The 26,713-nt window shown below is 54.8% G+C and overlaps 1 protein-coding gene across 1 annotated transcript in view; it reads right to left on the reverse strand.

The window, feature by feature from the left end:
- The window catches only part of CLASP1 (cytoplasmic linker associated protein 1), a 148,731-nt gene that overhangs the window by 50,400 nt on the left and 71,618 nt on the right, over positions 1-26,713 (reverse strand). The window contains exons 9-27 of the mRNA XM_077273293.1: positions 25,620-25,775; positions 23,276-23,349; positions 22,660-22,752; positions 22,326-22,471; positions 21,434-21,569; positions 21,257-21,327; positions 20,874-20,933; positions 17,831-17,908; positions 16,295-16,462; positions 14,569-14,618; positions 14,319-14,489; positions 13,959-13,982; positions 10,540-10,647; positions 10,371-10,397; positions 9,726-9,887; positions 4,807-4,914; positions 3,602-3,664; positions 1,025-1,128; positions 558-581 (exon numbers count right to left, since the gene is read on the reverse strand). Of these exons, the coding sequence (XP_077129408.1) occupies positions 558-581; positions 1,025-1,128; positions 3,602-3,664; positions 4,807-4,914; positions 9,726-9,887; positions 10,371-10,397; positions 10,540-10,647; positions 13,959-13,982; positions 14,319-14,489; positions 14,569-14,618; positions 16,295-16,462; positions 17,831-17,908; positions 20,874-20,933; positions 21,257-21,327; positions 21,434-21,569; positions 22,326-22,471; positions 22,660-22,752; positions 23,276-23,349; positions 25,620-25,775 (1,823 nt within the window). The remainder of the gene's footprint in view (positions 1-557; positions 582-1,024; positions 1,129-3,601; positions 3,665-4,806; positions 4,915-9,725; positions 9,888-10,370; positions 10,398-10,539; positions 10,648-13,958; positions 13,983-14,318; positions 14,490-14,568; positions 14,619-16,294; positions 16,463-17,830; positions 17,909-20,873; positions 20,934-21,256; positions 21,328-21,433; positions 21,570-22,325; positions 22,472-22,659; positions 22,753-23,275; positions 23,350-25,619; positions 25,776-26,713) is intronic.

Here is a 26,713-nt window from a genome sequence, read left to right on the forward strand (position 1 = left end):
TTAATAAGCTCTCCGCTCGCTGTTCACATCTGAAGGCTGAAAATCCATCATCAAACTCTGACAGCTGAACATCTACAGGTCTGAGGGTTTGTTACAGTGTGTAGAGGCTGTGGGGCTGATGTAGCTCCCCATGGATTGATATAACGGTAGCAAACCCTCAGCTGTCAGACTACGAGGACTGTGGACCCTGCCTGACCAGATGCGCTCTTATTCGCAGACAGCTCTGACGAGTCCTGTATCAGGCTGCGGAGCAGGTTCCCTCCTTACGTGGATGCCCCCCGTGTATGGACTATTGGGGGTGTCCATGTGGCGGGAGAACCAGTGTATTGACCATCTGAAGGGACTTCTGGTCGTACGTCCCGTAGAGCAGTCTCGCCTCCGCTGCCAGCAGGACTGTACAGGATTTCAGGGGTCTAGTAGGAGACCTCCCTAATACGAGGCCTCGTATACATTGGCGGACGCCCCGGATCAGAGCCTCCTGCTTCAGAAACAATCTCTGCACAGAAACGACACTCATCCCATATGGGCATGGCGGAACATAACAAAAATGGCCGTACCTTATTCCTGGGGTCTCCCAGCAGCTAAACAAGAAATTAAGAATGTTATTAGAAGGATGAAAATCAAGGGTTAAATGGAGAGGAGAAGACGAGACAACACGAGGTCACAGGCGCCAGATCCTCGGGGGAGGTTCACACAACACAGCGAGGAGCCGCGGCTCGTCTACGAGTCAACACGACGGGGCAGAAATCACAGACGCCACTGCAGGCAGTGACAGCTCAAGGGTCTTATACGGAGGAGACCCTCACGCTGCAGCAGTAATGACCGGAGCAGGAAATCTCTGCATTATTTCCACCACCGCCTGCATTTTTCTGTGTTGTTCACGAGTTCTGCCCTTTGGTTTGACAAAAGATGATGGCTACGACCATGAACGAGAGAGGAGCTGCATGCTGCACATCTACAGACAGTGGGAGAGGACACGCCGGGGACACGGACACGCCGGGAACACGGACACGTTTCACCTTACCAATGCATCAGCCACCGCGGCTTCCAGGTCCGTACTGGAGCTCAGCACCCTCATGGCGTTCACAGAGGACGGTATTCTGCCCGACTGGCCGATCCCATAGCGATCTTGTCAAAAGAAAGAGAAACAAAATGTTAAAATCTCTGCTCAGAGGCAGAATCCCTGCAGCTAAAATCCTGGAGGCAACTGACGGGCAAAATGCTCCTCACTTAGGACACGGCCGGCCATAGTCTGAGCGTCTGACCACCATCCCCCGACCACGCAGAGCTGTCTGAGGGTTACATTATCCAGAGAACGGACACGGGATCCCTGCAGATTCAGACGATTCCTGTGGGATCAGCCGACAATCTTGTGTCCATATTAACGGTCTGGATTGACTGGGTCTCTCTCCGCTCAGACAGATCCCTGGTCTACCCATCTGTCTATAGCTCAGCGGCGTCAGTGATCATCAGCGGCGTCAGTGATCATCAGCGGCGTCCGTGACCATCAGCGGCGTCCGTGACCATCAGCGGCGTCCGTGACCATCAGCGGCGTCAGTGACCATCAGCGGCGTCAGTGACCATCAGCGGCGTCAGTGATCATCAGCGGCGTCAGTGATCATCAGCGGCGTCAGTGATCATCAGCGGCGTCAGTGATCATCAGCGGCGTCAGTGATCATCAGCGGCGTCAGTGATCATCAGCGGCGTCAGTGATCATCAGCGGCGTCAGTGATCATCAGCGGCGTCAGTGATCATCAGCGGCGTCAGTGACGATCAGCGGCGTCAGTGACGATCAGCGGCGTCAGTGACGATCAGCGGCGTCAGTGACGATCAGCGGCGTCAGTGACGATCAGCGGCGTCAGTGACGATCAGCGGCGTCAGTGACGATCAGCGGCGTCAGTGACGATCAGCGGCGTCAGTGACGATCAGCGGCGTCAGTGACGATCAGCGGCGTCAGTGATCATCAGCGGCGTCAGTGATCATCAGCGGCGTCAGTGATCTTCAGCGGCGTCAGTGACGATCAGCGGCCGCCTATCGTTGGCTCAGACGACACTACCCAGCTGTGCGGTCAGGGAGATGGCGGACAATCGGCTGACATCACTGGGTCTCATCTATGGACCGAGACGGTCATTACTGCGCCTTCCTCTGAGGACGCCCGGGCAGACGCACATTTTAGGTATTTTTCATCCACAAAAGGGGATACTTTGCTCGTCAGGAGCCAAGAAGACGAACTGCAGGAATTCAGCAGGAGACAGTGGACGGGATAATGTTGACGGCACCACCTTAGAGAAAAGGACCCGGCAAAGCCATGTCTCTACAGCTGTGACAGGAGCAGGGCATGCTGGGAGCTGTAGTTCGCCAGCTGTAGAGCCAGAGCTAGACTCGCACTAATGATGGAGCCACCTGCAGCAAAGGACAGACATGGCCTCCGATACGCTCACGCATTGCGGCCACATTGCAGCCACAGTGCGCCCCATATCCGCTCACGTCACAGCAGCGGGCAGGACACGATAAATGGCGCTGCTGTTCTGCAGTGAAGCAGCACTTTACCATGCGACCACCGCAGCTGCGATGAGGCCGCAGCGTGTGAACAATGCCTGATAACACGCCTCTCACCTGTCCGGAAGGAACGTGAGGAGGAACGGCAGAAAGGAAGGTTAGCGGTGATGGGATGGATAATTCTACAAAAATGATTATATAAAGCTGCGGTACAGATGGGAGTCATCAGCCCGGGGATGACGGATGTACGAGCCCCGAGACCCCCGAACTGCAGGACGGAGGCGTCCGCTGATCTCTATACATCACCTATAGGACATGGGGGCTGAGCGGGGGCGTAAAATGGCAGATAATCAGAATACTAGAAATCCGGACTGACAACATCGTCTATAACCACCATCATCACAGCTGACGCAGGAGTTCCGAGCGGTGACCTCAGCAATAATGCAACTGTAGCAAACCTCCTCCTGTGCACAGCAGATCCCCCGTAAACATGGCAATACCACCCAGAATGCACTGCAAGAATGATCCAGTCACCGTGGCATGGAGGAGTTCTGTACAGGCACTATAACCACCATCATCCAGAGTGAAGGCTCCCCCCCACCCCCCCCTGCTGCCTGTAATAGAGCACCCCCATCAGTCATCGCTGACCCCAAGAGTCTCCCCATAGAGGCCAGGGGGAGTCCGACTCTGGAGCAAGGAGATCTACCTAGAAAGGGAATGATGGCCGTCAGCCCCCCGGGGGTCTCAATGCACAAGGAGCATTAATCACTGACACCACCGGTACAGTCTACATGATAACTAGGGAAACTACTACTCTCATCATTACACCCCAAGGCTCCATGTACATGGGGGAGAGAAGCAATCCCATCAGGAGAAGGGAGCGGACCCCCAAAATATAATGTGTACAGGCAAATCATAATGAATGAGCATGAGACATACAAAGATCAGACTCCAGCGGCACAAAGCAACATGTAATGGCGGATGTTATGGACATGCGGCAGCGACGTCAGCACATGGAGGATGATCGGGCATGGAGGATGATCGGGCATGGAGGATGATTGGGCATGGAGGATGATTGGGCATGCAGTTAGCGCCGGATCACCTGACTGCCCCACAGACTCGGAGGTGGAGAGCGCACTAGTGGACCTGGAATGACGTCGAGAGGCTGCAAGAAGAAGGAATGGCAAACACCCAAAGGGTTAACACGCAGAAAACAGGAGACAGAAGCAGGGTACACATATGAGGGTCCCGGGGGTGGATGTGACACGAAGCAGAGTGTGAGCTGAATGGGACAGAGCGGAGCGTGTGGTCGCGAATTCCTGCGATCACTCCGGCAGGAATCCCGCCACGTAGGACAAGACAGAGGCGCGAGGACACTACACAGAGACTACAGGTCACGGTATATGGACTATCCTGCCCCCTGCTGGTGGACACGGTGAGGTGCAAGCTGCAAGGACAGCCGGACCCCTCTCTGGCTATGAAGGAGATGATGAGATCTGTAGTCTAAAGTGACATCACTTTTCAGATCCAATATTGGGGAACGACACAAAGGCCACCAGACAGGACACAAGAATTAAAAGTCCATGCGACTGACAGAGGAGATGGGTCAGTGGAGTTTAGTAAGGGTTAAACTATCATGCATTGTAAGGAAGGAAACACTGACCCTGAGTACAAACCTCATTATCACACAGCGGACCCCAATCATGGGGCAGAAGTGGAAGGTCAGAGTCTACAAAGTGCGGCCATATGGGAGCTGGAGGGTCGCACACTGGGCTCTGCTGTGTATAGCGGGCACGCTGCCCGATCGATGGGGGTCCTTATCGGACACATCGCAGGTAATGGGTTAGGTTAGGAGACTCCTGTCCTGGTAGTGAAACAGCCGGCAGAATCCAACAACTACGGACGCTGCACGTACCGGCCGCGGTCTGCTGCCCCAAACTCCACAGGCGAATACTTCACTATACAGGCGGCAGGTCCATACATCAGGGGACACAATGTGTGAATGCGGCCTCCCACCTAGGGCAGCGCACCCAGATACGTGGAGATTACTGCTCCAGGGTCACACACAAAAAAAGGGACAGAAGTGACGATCCCTCACACAGCAGACCCCAGAACATTATGGCCGCCTATAGCCTGGTGCACGCTGAGCGGCTGGGGTACTACAGGTCACAGATGGGGGAATTAGTGATAAAGTGTGCTAACCTCTGCGGGATCAGAAAGGAAAGACACGGACAGGTCCCGAGTGCTCAGGATTAGCTGAGGGAAGGAATGGGGAGGACAAAGGGATTTCAAGGTGCCAATACTTACCAAGCGGTGCGAAGCCCCTGGCGGGACTCGTATCCCGGCTGCTCTCTCGGCTGGTGTCGCGGCTGCACCCCTGACTCATGCTGGGTCTGGGGATGCGGCTGCTCCGGGCTAGCATGCGATGTGGAAAAGCAGCACATTAATTTACAACACATAACAGGCAGAAAATTGAGAAAATCTTCAATGGAGCAAGTGGTTAATGCTGTTACATACATGACAAAACATCCTGAAGCGCGCACACGAGGACGAGCGGCGCCAAAGTCATCGGACAACTCGGGCAAGAGAGGTCACGAAGAGAGGAAGCAACGATCAGAAGAAACCCCCCACTTCGTGCAATTATAGGAAGAAATGCAAAACGACACGATTCAGCCGCCTGCACAGACCCTCCAGTCACGGCCCCCCATCCCGAGCCTGCGTTATGTGCGGATGCAGGGGAGACATGGACCCGGGGAGGGATCACACGGCTCCACGCAAACCACAGAGCAGCGGCTAATCATCAACAGGAGGCAATAAATCGATCACGAGACAATCCGCTATCAGTGACCAACGTGACGGAGGAGCGAGTGCGGCTCAGACCCTAGGTCAGCTGTTAGGTTCCCGCAAACATGGATCGCAATGAGCTGAAATACTGAAGCCCCTTGTAGCTACTGAGTGGTATGGCTACCTGGGGATCGAGCGGGTAATGCCAACGAGGGCAGCACACAGTGCCCTAATGCTGGCAGAGGAAGATCAGTGCGACTAACCAAGCCCAACGTCCGTAAAAGCAGCGGACCAAGCTCCACATACATCAGGCTCCCAACACACCAGACCTCCTGAGTCTATGGCGGCCCCCGCATCCCAGTCACCGGCTTTATGTTTGTAATTAGGGGCATTCGGGCTCATTATGGACTTGTAACAGCTAGAAATTAGCAAAATAAAAATAGGACCCTGATCTAAGATCAGTAGCCCGTGGCCACCGGACCAAAGTCCTGCAAACCGGCCAGATTCCCCAATGTCTCTCCTGATTAAGTCTGGCGCAAAGTAATCATTGCAATGTGATGGAGGGAGACGTCTGCCGGGCTGGGGGCCACGGACTACTCACACGGCTCCTGTGAATCATCATGTAGGCACAGTCCTGCTCATCGTTACTGGCACCCTTCATATTTCCATAGACTGTACAGTATCTTCAGAAATAAATGGAAATGTACCAAAGTCCTATTCTCAGGATTTTGTAATTAGTGGTCCGGAGTAATACAACAATAAAACATTGCTTTTAACTTACATGCTGCCATTTCAAAGAAACCGAATAAGCAGCAGGTGCAGCAATAAAGACCCCTAATACTTAGCTGCCCACCCCTCGGCATTGATGACGGCCTCCAGACGTTTCTTGTAGCCATCTAGAAGCTTCTTGCACTTCTCCGCTGGTATTTTCTCACACTCTTCCTTTGCCGTTTGTTCAGGCTCTTGAATGTTTGCACGGTTCTTTTTCCTAATGGCAGATTTCAGCTCACCCCAAAGATTCTCAGTGGGATTGAGGTCAGGACTCATTGCTGGCCATTTTAAAACCGTCCATTTTTTTCTTTTTCAACCATTCCGGTGTACTTCTGGATGAGTGCTTTGGGTCGTTGCCTTAATGGAGGAACCACGATCTTCGACTCAAATCAAGCTGTCTTACGCCGGGTAGGAAATGTGGCTGCGGTCACGCTGGGTAAGACGACATGTCGCTGTGGTCACGCTGGGTAGGACGTGTCGCTGTGGTCACGCTGGGTAGGACATGTCGCTGTGGTCACGCTGGGTAGGACACGTCGCTGTGGTCACGCTGGGTAGGACACGTCGCTGTGGTCACGCTGGGTAGGACACGTCCCTGTGGTCACGCTGGGTAGGACGCGTCCCTGTGGTCACGCTGGGTAGGACATGTCGCTGTGGTCACGCTGGGTAGGACATGTCGCTGTGGTCACGCTGGGTAGGACATGTCGCTGTGGTCACACTGGGTAGGACGTGTCGCTGTGGTCACATCGCTGTGGTCACGCTGGGTAGGACGTGTCACTGTGGTTACGCTGGGTAGGACATGTCGCTGTGGTCACGCTGGGTAGGACGTGTCACTGTGGTCAAGCTGGGTAGGACACGTCGCTGTGGTCACGCTGGGTAGGACACGTCGCTGTGGTCACGCTGGGTAGGACATGTCGCTGTGGTCACGCTGGGTAGGACGTGTCGCTGTGGTCACGCTGGGTAGGACATGTCGCTGTGGTCACGCTGGGTAGGACATGTCGCTGTGGTCACGCTGGGTAGGACGTGTCGCTGTGGTCACGCTGGGTAGGACACGTCGCTGTGGTCACGCTGGGTAGGACGTGTCCCTGTGGTCACGCTGGGTAGGACGCGTCCCTGTGGTCACGCTGGGTAGGACGCGTCCCTGTGGTCACGCTGGGTAGGACATGTCGCTGTGGTCGGGTGTTCTTTTCCTTGTAAGCTTCATTGTGCCGCCTGTACACAGTGCTGCTTTGCATTGCCAAAAAGCTTCATATTTTAATTTTCATCTGTCCACAGAACATTTACCTAGAAGGGATTGTGGTTTCTCAAGGTTCTCTTTGGTCAAGATAAGTTGTTTCTTTTTATGTCTTTTCTTCAGCAATGGTTGGCCTTCGCCCATAAAGCTTGACTTATGGTACTTGGTGGAACCCTGACCCTGGACTGCTCCAGGTTGGCCTCCATGTCTTTGGATGTTTGGCGCGGTGTTTTTTTCCACCATTCGCACCAAGCTTTGACGACATCTCTTGGGATACCAAGGTCTTAGAAGATGGCCTTATATCCTTTGGATGTCTTGTGGTTGCTAATAATAGCAGAGCTGATGTCCTCAGACAGCTCCATTGTCTGCACCATTGTTATAAAGGAACGCGGCCGACCAGGTGGCTTATTAAAACACTGAAGTCATCATTCATTGGCCAATTCATGTCACATGGGCACCGATAATTACAGGTGATCCTCATGTGTGATTTACCACAGGCGAGTCACAATGTAATGTAGCGGGGCCAGTACCAGGGTCACCGCAGATTTAGGGATTTTTAGCTTTCCCTCTCATTGTTTATCATTTGCTCTTTTGTATTTAACAAGACAAGCGCTCGATACAAAAACTGTTACACTTAATTCCTTTTTTTCAGGAGATATTGCACATAATGCCCTTACACTCCATGGCGCCGATAACGAGGAGCAGGACTGTATGTGGGGGCCAATAACAATGAGCAGGACTGTATGTGGGGGCCAATAATAATGAGCAGGACTGTATGTGGGGGCCAATAACAATGAGCAGGACTGTATGTGGGGGCCAATAATAATGAGCAGGACTGTATGTGGGGGCAAATAACGAGGAGCAGGACTGTGTGGGGGCCAATAATAATGAGCAGGACTGTATGTGGGGGCCAATAATAATGAGCAGGACTGTATGTGGGGGCAAATAACGAGGAGCAGGACTGTGTGGGGGCCAATAATAATGAGCAGGACTGTATGTGAGGGCCAATAACGATGAGCAGGACTGCATGTAGGTGCCAATAATAATGAGCAGGACTGTATGTGGGGGCAAATAACGAGGAGCAGGACTGTGTGGGGGCCAATAATAATGAGCAGGACTGTATGTGGGGGCCAATAATAATGAGCAGGACTGTATGTGGGGGCCAATAACGATGAGCAGGACTGCATGTAGGTGCCAATAATGAGGAACAGGACTGTATGTGGGGGCCAATAACGAGGAGCAGGACTGTATGTGGGGGCCAATAACGAGGAGCAGGACTACATGTGAGGGCCAATAACGAGGAGCAGGACTATATGTGAGGGCCAATAACGAGGAGCAGGACTACATGTGAGGGCCAATAACGATGAGCAGGACTGCATGTAGGTGCCAATAATGAGCAGGACTGTATGTGGGGGCAAATAACGAGGAGCAGGACTGTGTGGGGGCCAATAATAATGAGCAGGACTGTATGTGGGGGCCAATAATAATGAGCAGGACTGTATGTGGGGGCAAATAACGAGGAGCAGGACTGTGTGGGGGCCAATAATAATGAGCAGGACTGTATGTGAGGGCCAATAACGATGAGCAGGACTGCATGTAGGTGCCAATAATGAGGAACAGGACTGTATGTGGGGGCCAATAACGAGGAGCAGGACTACATGTGAGGGCCAATAACGAGGAGCAGGACTATATGTGAGGGCCAATAACGAGGAGCAGGACTACATGTGAGGGCCAAAAACGAGGAGCAGGACTACATGTGGGGGCCAATAACGAGGAGCAGGACTACATGTGGGGGCCAATAACGAGGAGCAGGACTACATGTGAGGGCCAATAACGAGGAGCAGGACTATATGTGGGGGCCAATAACGAGGAGCATGACTGTATGTGGGGGCCAATAACGAGGAGCAGGACTGTATGTGAGGGCCAATAACGAGGAGCAGGACTATATGTGGGGGCCAATAACGAGGAGCAGGACTGTATGTGGGGGCCAATAACGAGGAGCAGGACTGTATGTGGGGTCCAATAACGAGGAGCAGTACTGTATGTGGGGGCCAATAACGAGGAGCAGGACTACATGTGGGGGCCAATAACGAGGAGCAGGACTGTATGTGGGGGGCCAATAACGAGGAGCAGGACTACATGTGGGGGCCAATAACGAGGAGCAGGACTACATGTGAGGGCCAATAACGAGGAGCAGGACTATATGTGGGGGCCAATAACGAGGAGCAGGACTGTATGTGGGGGCCAATAACGAGGAGCAGGACTATCTATAGGTGCTGGGGGACTTCCGCTCCTCTGCGCCGATTAGGTGTATATACGCAGTGGTGTATACAATGGCCGAACCTGTGCAGCAAGAGATTCAGCACCAAACTGCTGCATTAAAACATTAAAAATATGCAACAAAGGGCAAAAGCCCCCAAAGCGAGGCCCATGTCCTTACCCAGTCCCATCCTGCTTGGGCTGGTCTCGCGGCTGCAGCCTTGACTGCGGGGGATCTTGCTTCTTTTCTCAGAGGTTGGGATCTGTGGGACCCTCTGGGCACTGGTTGCTAGACCATATCCACTGCTCAACAATTTCCCAGGAGAACTGGAGCGGCTGCCGGCTGTACGGGGAGAACGCGGATGAGTGGACAGTCAGACATCAGTCATTGTGTATCTACATGGATGATGCTCAGCGATGCTATGGAGCACAATAACCTCACTAATGGCGACCACATCCCCACAATGCAGCGCAGCGATCCTGTCCCTGGACACCTCTATGCAGATGATGCGTGACAAGGACACTGTAAAATGGGGGTAGTATTATTGAGGCATTGTGCAATTAGTCTCCAAGACAGAACAGGCTGTCCGATGCCTAGAAAAGCGGGAAGTGTGCAGCCAAATGCCTGCTGTGTCTGGCCCTCCGCCACCGCCACCTCTACAAGCTTCATTGTCCCAAATTTGTGAGAACTTGGCGCATGAAGCCGTGGTCCCCACATTGCAGAGAGGTGCCAGGGAAGGCTGTCGTCAGCAAGTGCACAGCAGGTCGCCTACACTGATGACAGAGGAGATGACAGGAGGTGGTGAGGCCCCGGGCAGCGTCTTACCGCTGGCTGGATTCGCTGATCGGGATCCTTTAGCGTGGAGGCAGGAGGAGGACAGTAAAGAGGATTTAGAAAAGGTCACACAATGTAGAAAGCACACATCTCATAAAACAGGACAGAGGACAATCATGGAGCGCAGACACCATCTAGCACTCACGCCCCGGCTGCTTACGCTGGGACTGCGACACGATCTTGGCTCGGCTGCGGCCTCGGGTGTCCGGCTGAGCGGAGCTGGCGCTGCTGGTGCTTCCTGAGCTCTGCCTCCTGGTGCGGATCCGTCCTGTCCAAAAACACAAATTTAAGGTGATCACTAAGATCCCTCAGATGGAGAGCCCTGCAAACAACGATCTCCAGTGTCTTCATAATGGAGAAACCAGGAGATCACCAATGAGGAGCAGTGAACGAACCGAAGACGTCTGCAAAATCCGGACCAAAGTCTAATCCTAGAGCGCAAGTGCGACCATAACTGCGCAAGTCTAATCCAGACACGGAGCAGAACTACATGAACTTTTACAGAAGAGCAGAACCACAGCGTCGGTCCGTCACCGGCCACGGCGTCAGTCCGTCACCGGCCACGGCGTCAGTCCGTCACCGGCCACGGCGTCAGTCCGTCACCGGCCACGGCGTCAGTCCGTCACCGGCCACGGCGTCAGTCCGTCACCGGCCACGGCGTCAGTCCGTCACCGGCCACGGCGTCAGTCAATCCACCCCGATCAGCAATTAATAGTTAAATTCGGTGCCCCGAATTACAGACAAGAATTAGGGCTCTAGCCCAGAGTGCTAGTCACAATTCTGCTAGTAGGGACTGGAAACAGTCAGCATGCTTGTGGATACAGCCCCTAATAGCTTAGCTGAGTCCCTGCAGGACGACATTTAGTATTTTTATGGTACTGTACAATCACTACAGAAAGCTACAGGGGCTTCTCACAAAATTAGAATATCAAAAAGTCAATTTATTTCAATTCTTTAATCCAAAATGTGAATCTCCTATATTATATGGAACAATCACACACAGAGTGATCTATTTCATGTGTTTGTTAATGTTGATGATTACGGCTTACAGCCAATGAAAACCCAAAAGTCATTATCTCAGTAAATTAGAATACTTTATAACACCAGCTTGAAAATGATTGTAAAATCTGAAATGTCGTCCTACTGAAATGTCTGTTCAGTAAATGCACTCAATACTTGGTCCTTTTGCATCAATTACTGCATCAATGCGGCGTGGCATGGAGGCGATGAGCCTGTGCACTGCTGAGGGGTTATGGAAGCCCAGGTTGCTTTGATAGCAGCCTTCAGCTCATCTGCATTGTTGGGTCTGGTGTCTCATCTTCCTCTTCACAATACTCTATAGATTCTCTATGGGGTTAAGGTCAGGCGAGTTTGCTGCCAATCACGCCCAGTGATACTGTTGTTTGTACACCAGGTATTGGTACTTTTGGCAGGGTGGACAGGGGACAAGTCCTGCTGGAGAATGACATTTCCATCTCCAAGAAGCTTGTCGGCAGAGGGAAGCATGAAGTGCTCTACAATGTCCTGGTAGACGGCTGCGCTGACTTTGGTCTTGATAACACAGTGGACCTACACCAGCAGATGACATGGCTCCCCAAACCATCACTGATTGTGGACACTTCACACTAGACCTCCAGCAGCTTGGATTGTGGCCTCTCCACTCTTCCTCCAGACTCTGGGACCTAGATTTCCAAATGAAATGCAAAATTTACTTTCATCTGAACACAACACCTTGGACCACTGACAACAGTCCGGTTCTTTCCTCCTTGGCCCAGGTAAGACGCTTCTGGCGTTGTCTATTGGTCATGAGTGGCCTGACACAAGGAATGTGACACTTGTAGTCCATGTCCTGGAGACGTCTGTGTGTGGTGAAGCAATGGCTCCAGCAGCAGTCCGCTCCTTGTGAATCTCCACCACATTACTGAATGGCCTTTTCTTAACAATCCTTTCCAGGCTGCGGTGATCCCGGTTGCTTGTGCACCTTTTTCTACCACACTTTTTCCATCCACTTTCCATTAATATACTTGGATACAGCACTCTGTGAACAGCCGGCTTCTTTACCAATGACCTTTTGTGGCTTCCCCTCCTTGTGGAGTGTGTCAATGACGCCTTCTGGACATCTGTCAGTTAGCTGTCTTCCCCATGATTGTGGAGCTACTGAAAAAGACTAAGGGACCTTTATAAACACTTAGGAGCCTTTCTGGGTGTTTTTTGTTAATTATTCTAATTTACTGAGATAATGACGTTTGGCTGCAAGCCATAATCATCAACATTAAAACACAGGACTTTGAGTGATGTCCTACAGCTGAAGATAAGCGGCAGCGGACGCGCCTCGAGCGGACAGACCCAAGCGGTCTGATGGACGGACCCGAGCGGACGGACCCGGACGGACGGACAGACGGACCCGGGCGGACGGACAGACGGACCCGGGCGGACGGACAGACGGACGGACCCGGGCGGACGGACGGACCCGGGCGGACGGACAGACGGACGGACCCGGGCGGACGGACAGACGGACGGACCCGGGCGGACGGACAGACGGACGGACCCGGGCGGACGGACAGACGGACGGACCCGGGCGGACGGACAGACGGACGGACCCGGGCGGACGGACGGACCCGGGCGGACGGACGAACGGGCGGACGGACCCGGGCGGACGGACGGACGGACCCGGGCGGACGGACTCTAGCGGACGGACCCGGGCGGACGGACGGACGGACCCGGGCGGACGGACGGACCCGGGCGGACGGACTCTAGCGGACGGACCCGGGCGGACGGACGGACTCGAGCGGACGGACCCGGACGGACGGACCCGGGCGGACGGACAGACGGACGGACCCGGGCGGACGGACAGACGGACGGACCCGGGCGGACGGACAGACGGACGGACCCGGGCGGACGGACCCGGGCGGACGGACAGACGGACGGACCCGGGCGGACGGACAGACGGACGGACCCGGGCGGACGGACAGACGGACGGACCCGGGCGGACGGACGGACTCTAGCGGACGGACAGACGGACGGACGGACCCGGGCGGACGGACGGACCCGGGCGGACGGACTCTAGCGGACGGACCCGGGCGGACGGACGGACTCGAGCGGACGGACCCGGACGGACGGACGGACGGACCCGGGCGGACGGACGGACCCGGGCGGGCGGACGGACAGACCCGGGCGGGCGGGCGGACGGACCCGGGCGGGCGGGCGGACGGACGCTCCCCAAGCAGTCGGACCCGTGCGGACGGACGTGCCCCGAGCAGTCGGACCCGAGCAATCGGCCCCGAGCGTATGTAGAACGACCGCAGCTGACATGAGGATCATAGCTAATGAATGAGATGCAACAGTGTCTGATTGTAGGGATACGAAGCCACAATACATGACATTAGTCCATGTAATGAACAGGATGTCCCCTGAATGCAAGATGAAGCCGGCTAATAGGCCATGTGCAGTGAGATCCTGGAGGTGACGGTACAGTACACAGACACATGATGAAGAGAACAGCATGCAGATCACCAGGAGCACAGATGAGCACCATACACGACACCCCTTGGACACAGCTCTGTGGCACACTAAGCTTACCCTCGGATTTAGCAGTGGGACCATCTTTAGGGAAATTAAATAGAAAAAAATAAAAACAGGGAAAGGAAACAGTGGGAAGAATTAGTAAGATGACAACATTCAGCAATTCCTGATGTTAGTGCGCGATGCTTAACCCTTACAGTCTGGAGTGTGCAGCTGCAGTGTGATCTGCACCCGGCTATGCCCACGAAGGTTGCAATGTCCCGAAGACTGATGTGAAATGCTAAACCCATCATCACATAAAGCATGAGAGGTGAGACCATGAAATAAGTGACACTACTGTGAGCTGGCTCCGCGGCCATGATGTAAAGTGCAGGGGCACCTGTCCGTCACGTGGCTGCGGTGGAGAATTCATCTCACCTAGAGAAGCATAGGAGCCGGGGGGCAGCGCCGCGGCCGAGCTGAAGGGCGCAGCCGTGGTGGATGACGATACTTTGGACTTGGAGCTGGCTGCTGCATTCACATCAATGTCGCTGCGGGAGCGCTGCAGGGAGCTCGGGGTTGCCGCCGTCTTCACCGCCGCTGTAGAAACTGCAAAAGAAAAGGAAAATTACCGGCCAGAAACCAGGCAGTTCATGCTCGTCTTCATCACACACAGGTGAACACTGACCTCTAGAAGCTGAACTTCCAGGGGGGCTTCTCTTAGCAGACAGGGGACGACTAAGAGGAGGAAAAAAATAGATTAGACAGGTAAAAACTAAAAATATAAACAGCAGAAGAGTAAAAGGTGTCAGACAAGCAAATGAGTGATGATCTGTCAGGAAGCTCCGGGCCTCGTCCAGTGCACATTACTGATCACCGACCAGGCGATTATATTCAGGAGAAGCACATAACAGCATGGCAAAAAGCAGTCACCACCGCGGCACAACGCAAGCGCCGCTGATCGGCACCACACCGGACCAGCACTCCCAGCAGCTGCACAGAGGAGACGCCGGCATCATTGCCCTTTCCTTACAGACATTTCTGCAGAGAAGGAGTCCACCAATACTGGTGCCGTCTGTACACCAAAGCGGCAAAAAACCTGCCGAAGACACGCGCCACTCGCTTCAGGCTCTACTGGGGGACGCACGCATCACTCGCTTCAGGCTCTACCGGGGGGCACACGCGTCACTCGCTTCAGGTTCTCCCGGGGGACGCACGCATCACTCGCTTCAGGATCTCCTGGGGGACGCACATATCACTCGCTTCAGGATCTCCTGGGGGACGCACATATCACTCGCTTCAGGATCTCCTGGGGGACGCACATATCACTCGCTTCAGGATCTCCTGGGGGACGCACGCATCACTCGCTTCAGGTTCTCCTGGGGGACGCACACATCACTCGCTTCAGGCTCTCCTGGGGGGCGCACACATCACTCGCTTCAGGCTCTCCTGGGGGGCGCACACATCACTCGCTTCAGGCTCTCCTGGGGGGCGCACACATCACTCGCTTCAGGCTCTCCTGGGGGGCGCACACATCACTCGCTTCAGGCTCTCCTGGGGGGCGCACACATCACTCGCTTCAGGCTCTCCTGGGGGGCGCACACATCACTCGCTTCAGGCTCTCCTGGGGGGCGCACACATCACTCGCTTCAGGCTCTCCTGGGGGGCGCACACATCACTCGCTTCAGGCTCTCCTGGGGGGCGCACACATCACTCGCTTCAGGTTCTCCTCGGGGGCGCACACATCACTCGCTTCAGGTTCTCCTGGGGGGCGCACACATCACTCGCTTCAGGTTCTCCTGGGGGGCGCACACATCACTCGCTTCAGGTTCTCCTGGGGGCACACACATCACTCGCTTCAGGCTCTCCTGGGGGGCGCACACATCACTCGCTTCAGGCTCTCCTGGGGGGCGCACACATCACTCGCTTCAGGCTCTCCTGGGGGACGCACACATCACTCGCTTCAGGCTCTCCTGGGGGCACACACACACTTGCTTCAGGCTCTCCTGGGGGACGCACACATCACTCGCTTCAGGCTCTCCTGCGGGGCGCACACATCACTCGCTTCAGGTTCTCCTGGGGGGCGCACACATCACTCGCTTCAGGTTCTCCTGGGGGCACACACACACTTGCTTCAGGCTCTCCTGGGGGACGCACACATCACTTGCTTCAGGCTCTCCTGGGGAGGAGCACAAATCATTTGCTTCAGGTTCTCCTGGGGGGCGCACACACACTTGCTTCAGGCTCTCCTGGGGAGGGCGCACACATTACTCGCTTCAGGCTCTCCTGGGGGGGCACACATCACTTGCTTCAGGTTCTCCTGTGGGGGGCACACATCACTTGCTTCAGGTTCTCCTGGGGGGGGCACACATCACTCGCTTCAGGTTCACCTGGGGGGCGCACGCGTCACTCACTTCAGGCTCTCCTGGGAGCTGGATGAGGAGCGGTCGGACTGAGGCAGGGAGACGATGCTGTCCGAGCTCTTCAGATGAGACTGCAGCGCCTTCTGATACGAGGACTCCAGGCTGTGGTATAAATGCTCGGCCTCCCGACTGAAATGACTGTGGAAACCCCAGTAACATCTGCAAGAGAGAAGGAAACAGTCAGCAAGGTGATACCGCCAGACACAAAGATCTAGAAAAAAAAAGTAATTTCTACATATCCAAAACCTCAGCGTTGACCCTCCCCTCTGACTACAGACATCTCCATACAATGCCGACTGTCTCCTCCGACTACAGACAGCTCCATACAATGCCGACTGTCTCCTCCGACTACAGACATCTCCATACAATGCCGACTGTTCCCTCCGACTACAGACATCTCCATACAATGCCGACTATACACCTCCCTGTACATCCCTGCCTCCTCTGACTATACACCTCTCTGTACATCGCTGTCTCCTCTGACTATACACCTCTCTGTACATCGCTGTCTCCTCTGACTATACACCTCTCTGTACATCCCTGCCTCCTCTGACTATACACCTCTCTGTACATCCCTGCCTCCTCTGACTATACACCTCTCTGTACATCCCTGCCTCCTCTGACTATACACCTCTCTGTACATCCCTGCCTCCTCTGACTATACACCTCTCTGTACATCGCTGCCTCCTCTGACTATACACCTCTCTGTACATCCCTGTCTCCTCTGACTATACACCTCTCTGTACATCGCTGTCTCCTCTGACTATACACCTCTCTGTACATCGCTGTCTCCTCTGACTATACACCTCTCTGTACATCGCTGTCTCCTCTGACTATACACCTCTCTGTACATCCCTGTCTCCTCTGACTATACACCTCTCTGTACATCGCTGTCTCCTCTGACTATACACCTCTCTGTACATCGCTGTCTCCTCTTGACTATACACCTCTCTGTACATCCCTGCCTCCTCTGACTATACACCTCTCTGTACATCGCTGCCTCCTCTGACTATACACCTCTCTGTACATCGCTGTCTCCTCTGACTATACACCTCTCTGTACATCGCTGTCTCCTCTGACTATACACCTCTCTGTACATCCCTGCCTCCTCTGACTATACACCTCTCTGTACATCGCTGTCTCCTCTGACTATACACCTCTCTGTACATCGCTGTCTCCTCTGACTATACACCTCTCTGTACATCGCTGTCTCCTCTGACTATACACCTCTCTGTACATCGCTGTCTCCTCTGACTATACACCTCTCTGTACATTGCTGACTGCCTCCTCTGACTACATACGTCACTTCTTGATGTGACAGATATTTCCCCTCCCCAACAGTAATTCACTATGAGGACATCGCAGACGCCGACACTGCGGATGAACTTACAGTTACCGGCTGTCAATCCTCAGATACCAGCGCACCACCAGCATTACGGGGGCTTCACTACTTACTGGGGGAACATTCACTACTTACGGAGGAGGGGGGCTTCACTACTTACGGGAGAGGGGGGCTTCACTACTTACTTTCGTGCTACTATTCTGGCTTCAGAGTCGGCATCGTGGATTCCCTTCTTGATGGTTTCCGCCAACACGGATATGTGCCTGGAGCGGAGAGAGCTCATATTAATAATTCTGTGGCTGCTGGAAGAGACGAGCGACAATGTCCGTCCTGAGGAGCCAGCGACCCCAGCCTGCCAATCACAGCCCATCGTGTTTCATGCCATCATCAATTCCCTCATTTACATGGGCCGCGGCTCAGACCACATTCCTCAGCGTCGCCCTCTGGTTGTGATGGTGACAGCGAGGGTGGACGAGACGAGACTGACAATCAGTCCCCAGAGCAGCTATGTCTCTGCAATATGTGTCAGTCATGGCGGCCATAGAGCGACTGAGAAGAGCACAGACTGCCGCAGCCGAGGACAATAACCCCCATCATACACCGCACCGTGAATCCATGTATCACTGGTCCCGACCTCCATCTGTCAGGCTGCAGTGTGTAAAACGCATGATCTGCTCCGACAGCAGCGCAGATGAAGGGCAGAGTCCACAGAGACGTGTCCCAACACTCACAGCACATTAATACAGAAGGCAAAAAAAGAGCAAACAAACAAGAAAAGGTCTGTAATGGTGAAATAGGAGGGAGGAGACTGGCACAAGCGGCAAGAAGGGAGGAGGAGACTGGCACAAGCGGCAAGAAGGGAGGAGGAGACGGGCACAAGCGGCAAGAAGAAAGAAGGAGACGGGCACAAGCGGCAAGAAGGGAGGAGGAGACGGCAAGAAGGGAGGAGGAGACGGCAAGAAGGGAGGAGGAGACGGCAAGAAGGGAGGAGGAGACGGCAAGAAGGGAGGAGGAGACGGCAAGAAGGGAGGAGGAGACGGCAAGAAGGGAGGAGGAGACGGCAAGAAGGGAGGAGGAGACGGCAAGAAGGGAGGAGGAGACGGCAAGAAGGGAGGAGGAGACGGCAAGAAGGGAGGAGGAGACGGCAAGAAGGGAGGAGGAGACGGGCACAACCAGCATGGCCCGACACTGACGTCAGGACCATCACCTATACTGCAGGGAAAACCGGCAAACAGACCACGACCTAAGTGTCACCCCTCCATCTACATCCATAGACATTAATATGGAGAAAGTATGTGCCCCCCACATCCTCCTCCGGGGGCTTCTCTGTCCTCCATCTACATCCATAGATATTAATTTGGAGAAAGTATGTGCCCCCCACATCCTCCTCCGGGGGCTTCTCTGTCCTCATCTACATCCATAGACATTAATATGGAGAAAATATGTGCCCCCCACATCCACCTCCGGGGGCTTCTCTGTCCTCATCTACATCCATAGACATTAATTTGGAGAAAGTATGTGCCCCCCACATCCACCTCTGGGGGCTTCTCTGTCCTCATTTACCTCCATAGACATTAATATGGAGAAAGTATGTGCCCCCCACATCCACCTCTGGGGGCTTCTCTGTCCTCATTTACCTCCATAGACATGTCTGTATGGAGCTTGTGCACCGGGCACAGTCGTGGGGGGCAGATAAGGGTCTTTCCCAAACTGTTCCCACAAAGCTGAAGCTACAAATGTCCACCATTTCTATTGCTGAAGATTAAGATTTCCCATAGCTGGAGCTGGGGGTCCGCTTCCCCCCTGATAACAGAACATAGCATTATCCTCCTCCACCATCTGTACAGGGGGTACAATGCAGTCAGGGGGTAACGTCCTCCTGGAATCACCAAACCCAGACTCCTCCAGACGCAGAGAGAAGTGCGATCCGTCACTGCACAGGACACGTCTCCTCCAGAGTCCAGTGGTGGCAGCTTTACACCGCTCCATCCGACGCTCAGCATTGTGCTTGGTGATGTACGGCTGCATGCAGCTGCTCGGCCATGAAGCTCCCAGCAGGGAGCAGGGTTTGTGCTGATACCAGAGGAGGTCTGGACTCTGCAGTTATGGGGTCAGCAGGGCGGTGGTGACATTATTGCTCCTCAGCACTCCACCCCCCGTTCTGTAACGTTACAGGGTCTCCATTTTGTGGCTGAGTTGCTGCGGTTCCTTCCACTTCTCAGTAATGTCACTCACAGGTGATGGGGAAGATTCAGGAGGAAGAAATGTCATGGACGGACGTGTTACCCCGATGGCTCCTATTACAGGACCGCGCTGGTATCAGGGAGCTGCGCACCACCGGCCGCTCTGTCACATGGTAGTAATGGCGGCATGGGGGGCCTGAGGTTATACACTGGGTGCGGGGGCCCTGAGGTTATACACTGGGTGCGGGGGGCCTGAGGTTATACACTGGGTACAGGAGGCCTGAGGTTATACACTGGGTGCGGGGGGCCAGAGGTTATACACTGGGTGCGGGGGGCCGGAGGTTATACACTGGGTGCGGGGGGGCCCTGAGGTTATACACTGGGTGCGGGGGGCCTGAGGTTATACACCGGGTGCAGGGGACCTGAGGTTATATACTGGGTGCAGGAGACCTGAGGTTATACACTAGGTGCGGGGGACCGGAGGTTATACACTGGGGACGAGTGGCCTGAGGTTATACACTGGGTGCGGGGGGCCTGAGGTTATACACTGGGCGCAGGAGGCCTGAGGTTATACACTGGGGATGAGGGGCCTGAGGTTATACACTGGGTGCGGGGGGCCTGAGGTTATACACTGGGGACGAGGGGCCTGAGGTTATACACTGGGTGCGGGGGGCCTGAGGTTATACACTGGGTGCAGGAGGCCTGAGGTTATACACTGGGGATGAGGGGCCTGAGGTTATACACTGGGTGCGGGGGGCCTGAGGTTATACACTGGGTGCGGGGGGCCTGAGGTTATACACTGGGTGCGGGGGGCCTGAGGTTATACACTGGGAGCGGGGGGCCTGAGGTTATACACTGCGGGTAATGGTGGGTGTAGATGTTATTCACTGGGGGCGAGGGATGAAGGCCAGATGTTATAACCCAAGGGGCAATGTAACTGAAGAAAAAAGTAGAATTCATTGGGCTGAGTAGTTTCCCCACTTATTCTGGGTCAGATATACATACTTTCTTACGGAGGCAGAACCAGCGCCAATCATCTTCTTACCTTTCTAGTGAGTGTGTTTGCCATTCTTGTAGGAGAAGATCCAAAAATTCATAACAACGTCTGCACAGAAAAAACAAAGATTCAGCTGTAAATGACGGGGGCTGCTCCTCCGAGGTCACAGGCCGGGACACGGCTGTAATGATTATTTGTTAGTGTTTTGGGTTTTTCTTATTACAGATATTACAGGTTACAGCATATGTAATAATCGGTGTAAAATGCAGCAGGACGGAGGAGAGTAAATCCATCATTGCTCTATATGATGAAAATACCCGATGCACATCCGTCCCGACAGCAGGCGCTGCAATAGTCGTTACCCCATGACACGGACGCACAGCAGAGAGCAGAGTGGAATAAAAGCACAGGAAAAACAAAGGAGCACAAACCTTCGAACCGCCACAGACTTGGAGGTGCAGTTGCTTGTAATGATGGGTATTAGCCTCGGGACGTGTGTGTGCTGCCGACAGAGAAAAGCAGCAACAGATATAGACATGTGTGCGGTATATACATTATACATACACAAGAAAGCAGACACCTCGGCCAGAGCAACCAAAGATACTTACACGTATAATTAATCGAATGGCCACCACGCCGGAGGTGGCCATGATTTTGGCACTGTTAGGAACTAGGTTGAAAACCGTGGGCATAATTGCTTCAGCTCCATGGTCAAATTTGTTCCCCAGGACAGAAGAAAGGTGCCTGATGTAAAATAAAGTGAAATCCATAGTTAAAAAGTCAGGGTCTCTGTGGCAGCCGCCCGGACCCCCCTCCAGCAGCAGCCGCCGCCCGGACCCCCTCCAGCAGCAGCCGCCGCCCGGACCCCCCTCCAGCAGCAGCCGCCGCCCGGACCCCCCTCCAGCAGCAGCCGCCGCCCGGACCCCCCTCCACCAGCAGCCGCCGCCCGGACCCCCCTCCAGCAGCAGCCGCCGCCCGGACCCCCCTCCAGCAGCAGCCGCCGCCCGGACCCCCCTCCAGCAGCAGCCGCCGCCCGGACCCCCCTCCAGCAGCAGCCGCCGCCTGCACCCCCCCTCCAGCAGCAGCAGCAGCCGCCCGCACCCCCCTCCAGCAGCAGCCGCTGCCCGGACCCCCCTGCAGCAGCAGCCGCCGCCCGGACCCCCCTCCAGCAGCAGCCGCCGCCCGGACTCCCCTCCAGCAGCAGCCGCCGCCCGGACTCCCCTCCAGCAGCAGCCGCCGCCCGGACCCCCCTCCAGCAGCAGCCGCTGCCCGGACCCCCCTGCAGCAGCAGCCGCCGCCCGGACCCCCCTCCAGCAGCAGCCGCCGCCCGGACCCCCCTCCAGCAGCAGCCGCCGCCTGCACCCCCCTCCAGCAGCAGCAGCAGCCGCCCGCACCCCCCTGCAGCAGCCAATGTGTCAGTGGAAGTAATGCGGATGGCGTGAGCTCCTGCGCTCAGCACATTCACCGGCAGGTTTGTCAGGACTCGTCTGCTCCACTCACCCCAGGGTGATGCAGGCTTCTCGAACCACCTGGGAGCGCAGGTCCTTGGCGGAGAGCTTGAACGCTCCATCAAGCAGACGCAGGTGTTGGAAGAAGTTGTCGTATTCTGCTGCACCGGCCAAGAGCAGGGATCGGATCTTCTTAAGCTGAAAGCATAATGCGGACATAGAAGGACGGATGGACGCAGCTCACTATGCGATGACTGGAGCTCTAAGAAGCTATTGTGGGGTGACCCTCACCACAGGGTGTCTCCCATCATCACCAATGGTCACATAATCCTCTACCCAAGGTTAACCCCCACATGATGGCGCCCGGACGCCTGTCACCTCCTTACCGCGCTGATCCTCTGCTCCCAGTCGTGCTTATCATCTGACAGGATTTCCCGAATTTTATTGATTTGCTCCTCAAGGTCTCGGCTTGAGTAGATCTGGAAGAGGAGACACAGTGCAGGGAACTGACAATCGTGGACACATGAAACCCTCTGTTTGCTCTTTAACCATCACTACGATAACACTAAATACAAGGCTGCCATGTCTGTGATGGGCAAACACAAGCCGTGACCGGATGGTGGTAAGGACAAGGCTGCACAGCCGGACCCCCAGCCGAGGGTACAAAAGGGGCCCCGGCTGTACACCGAGGTGCTAAAGTGGCCCTATGATCTACAGGTCTATCCGACTGCGGCCAGCAACCCCGCAACGACCCCCATCCCCCCCCCCCCGACTGCGGCCAGCAAACCCCCCTCCCCCCGACTGCGGCCAGCATCCCCCCCCCCCCCCAACTGCAGCCGGCGACCCCCCCTTCCCCCCTGAATGCAGATCCAGGACCGCCTTTACTATGTCACGCGTTTTATTATCGCCATTAAAAACATGAGGTAAAAAAAAAAAAAAAGTAATCGATGAGAGCGCAGACGCGGCAGCACTCGCCGAGCTTCACCACTCGCCGAGCTTCACCTGCACAGACGGGACATCCTCAAACCCTCGGATGAAGTCTTCCTCGTCTAAGGCTCCGGCACCTTCTTTCGTTCCTGAAACAAACAAATGTTTAGTTCCCCGACCTCCATTTCCTGTATCCACCTCAGACTTACACAGGAGCGTCCGCTCCGCCATTCACCATAACCTGCCTCTGAAGCCACCGCACAATATCTGGCCAATAAAGAGGAGGCTTCATGTTCGTCCAGTCCGGTGATGATCGATCAGAGGCGACAGCCGCCATGACCATCACCAGAGAACTGAGAAGTCAAATGGAAATGAACACTGATCAGGCGATGCAGCTCCTCTCCACCGCTGCAGCCGATGATGGATACAGATCAGGTGATGCAGCTCCTCTCCATCACTGCAGCCGATGATGGATACAGATCAGGTGATGCAACTCCTCTCCACCGCTGCAGCCGATGATACAGATCAGGTGATGCAGCTCCTCTCCACCGCTGCAGCCGATGATGGATACTGATCAGGCGATGCAGTTCCTCTCCACCGCTGCAGCCGATGATGGATACACATCAGGTGATGCAACTCCTCTCCACCGCTGCAGCCGATGATACAGATCAGGTGATGCAGCTCCTCTCCACCGCTGCAGCCGATGATACAGATCAGGTGATGCAACTCCTCTCCACCGCTGCAGCCGATGATACAGATCAGGTGATGCAACTCCTCTCCACCGCTGCAGCCGATGATACAGATCAGGTGATGCAGGCTCCTCTCCACCGCTGCAGCCGATGATACAGATCAGGTGATGCAGCTCCTCTCCACCGCTGCAGCCGATGATACAGTTCAGGTGATGAGGCTCCTCTCCACCGCTGCAGCCGATGATACAGATCAGGTGATGCAACTCCTCTCCACCGCTGCAGCCGATGATACAGATCAGGTGATGCAACTCCTCTCCACCGCTGCAGCCGATGATACAGATCAGGTGATGCAGGCTCCTCTCCACCGCTGCAGCCGATGATACAGATCAGGTGATGCAGCTCCTCTCCACCGCTGCAGCCGATGATACAGTTCAGGTGATGAGGCTCCTCTCCACCGCTGCAGCCGATGATACAGATCAGGTGATGCAGGCTCCTCTCCACCGCTGCAGCCAATGATGGATACAGATCAGGTGATGCAGCTCCTTTCCACCGCTGTAGCCGATGATGGATACAGATCAGGTGATGCAGCTCCTCTCCACTGCTGCAGCCGATGATACAGATCAGGTGATGCAGCTCCTCTCCACCGCTGCAGCCGATGATACAGATCAGGTGATGCAGGCTCCTCTCCACCTATGCAGCCGATGATTGATACAGATCAGGTGATGCAGCTTCTTTTAACCGCTGCAGCCGATGATGGATACAGATCAGGTGATGCAGCTCCTCTCCACAGCTGCAGCCGATGATGGATACAGATCAGGTGATGCAACTCCTTTCCACAGCTGCAGCTGATCATTGCTACAGATCAGGTGATGCAGCTCCTCTCCACCGCTGCAGCCAATGATTGCTACAGATCAGGTGATGCAGCTCCTCTCCACCGCTGCAGCCGATGATTGATACAGATCAGGTGATGCAGCTCCTTTCCACAGCTGCAGCTGATCATTGCTACAGATCAGGTGATGCAGCTCCTCTCCACCGCTGCAGCCAATGATTGCTACAGATCAGGTGATGCAGCTCCTCTCCACCGCTGCAGCCGATGATTGATACAGATCAGGTGATGCAGCTCTCCTCCACCGCTGCAGCCGATCATTGCTACACATAAGGTGATGCAGCTCCTTTCCACCGCTGCAGCCGATGATGGATACAGATCAGGTGATGCAGCTCCTTTCCACCGCTGTAGCTGATAATGGATACAGATCAGGTGATGCAGCTCCTCTCCACCGCTGCAGCCGATGATTGATACAGATCAGGTGATGCAGCTCTCCTCCACCGCTGCAGCCGATCATTGCTACACATAAGGTGATGCAGCTCCTTTTAACCGCTGCAGCCGATGATGGATACAGATCAGGTGATGATCACCTCCTCTCCACCGCTGCAGCCGATGATGGATACAGATCAGGTGATGCAGCTCCTCTCCACTGCTGCAGTGGATCTAAACAGCGCTGGCGTCACTGCCTCCCCCTTCAAACTGAAGATGAAGAGGCCATGCGGGATCAGTTGATCTCTGGCTTCCTCTTTAAGTTTAGTTTGTTTGCAGAAGTGAAAGGTGAAACAAGTAATACCTGGAGGACTTCCATCATCTCCACCAGTGACCAGACAGGATGTGCAGGGATCTCGCTCCTCAGGGGCCGCTATGTACACACAATGGAGACCCTCAGCCTCTCGTAACTCACCTCCAGGTTTGGTGGCGACTGCAGTAGTCCCGGGCCTCCGAGCCGTCCCCATAGTCACCGGTTTGCGGGCAGGTGGTGGCACTTTGGAGGACGCGGTGGAGCTGGCGGATGACAGTCTGTTTCCATCAACAGAATCTTCATCATCAAAGTTTTTATCTGCAATAAATAAAGTCATGACCATAAACCCATGATTACACCGTATTATACATGAGAGCCGCGGCCCTGCAGCCACAATCGAGACCAGCGTTACTCCGAGCGTTCCTGGACGAGGCCTGGGCAGACGCCGCTCCCAACATCATCCGGTTACACCGATTACTATCGGATTGATGACGGCAGCCGACCACCGGGGGGCAATTAGTGGGACAGGGTTCATGACTGATGAACGAACAAGCTCTAATAAGATCTTATCTGAGCGTGCTCGTGTGCTAGCAGTGTGTCCCCGGCGTGCTCAAAAAACATGTTCCGAGTTCCCGCGGCTGCATGTCCCGCAGCTGCGGGAACGCGAACATATTTTTCGAGCACACTCGGATAATAACTTATCAGAGGACGTCAGCTCATCACTATACATACAGGGCAGACTGACAAAATGATGTTAAAAATAAGATGGGAAGTGGCAGCCACACAGATAACAGCCCGGTCACCTGCGGAGTTGGATGACCCGCTCCATTATATCTTACGGGTGACAGGGTGGTGCCAGCAATCTACTGGCGCATGATGGCATCTGCGTCACAACGGTGCCCCAGTATAGACTCCACTCCAACAACAAAACCAATGTACATAAAACCGCTCTATACAGCCACATATCAATCAATAGTGCTAACATTCCCAAAATCAATTAAGGCTACGTTCACATTTGCGGTGTGCGCCGCAGCGTCGCCGCCGCAACGCACAGCGCAAATGTGAACACATGCACAACGCAGCTTTTTGCGCCGCATGCGTCCTTTTTTCCATTGATTTTGGACGCAGCAAAAATGCAACTTGCTGCGTCCTCCGCGACCCGACGCGGGCGCCGCAGGGACGCATGCGGCGCAAAAAGCAAGTGCACCGCATGTCCATGCGCCCCCATGTTAAATATAGGGGCGCATGATGCATGC

This window comes from Ranitomeya variabilis, chromosome 7 (genome assembly GCF_051348905.1).
Source record: "Ranitomeya variabilis isolate aRanVar5 chromosome 7, aRanVar5.hap1, whole genome shotgun sequence".
Taxonomy (NCBI): Eukaryota; Metazoa; Chordata; class Amphibia; order Anura; family Dendrobatidae; genus Ranitomeya; species Ranitomeya variabilis.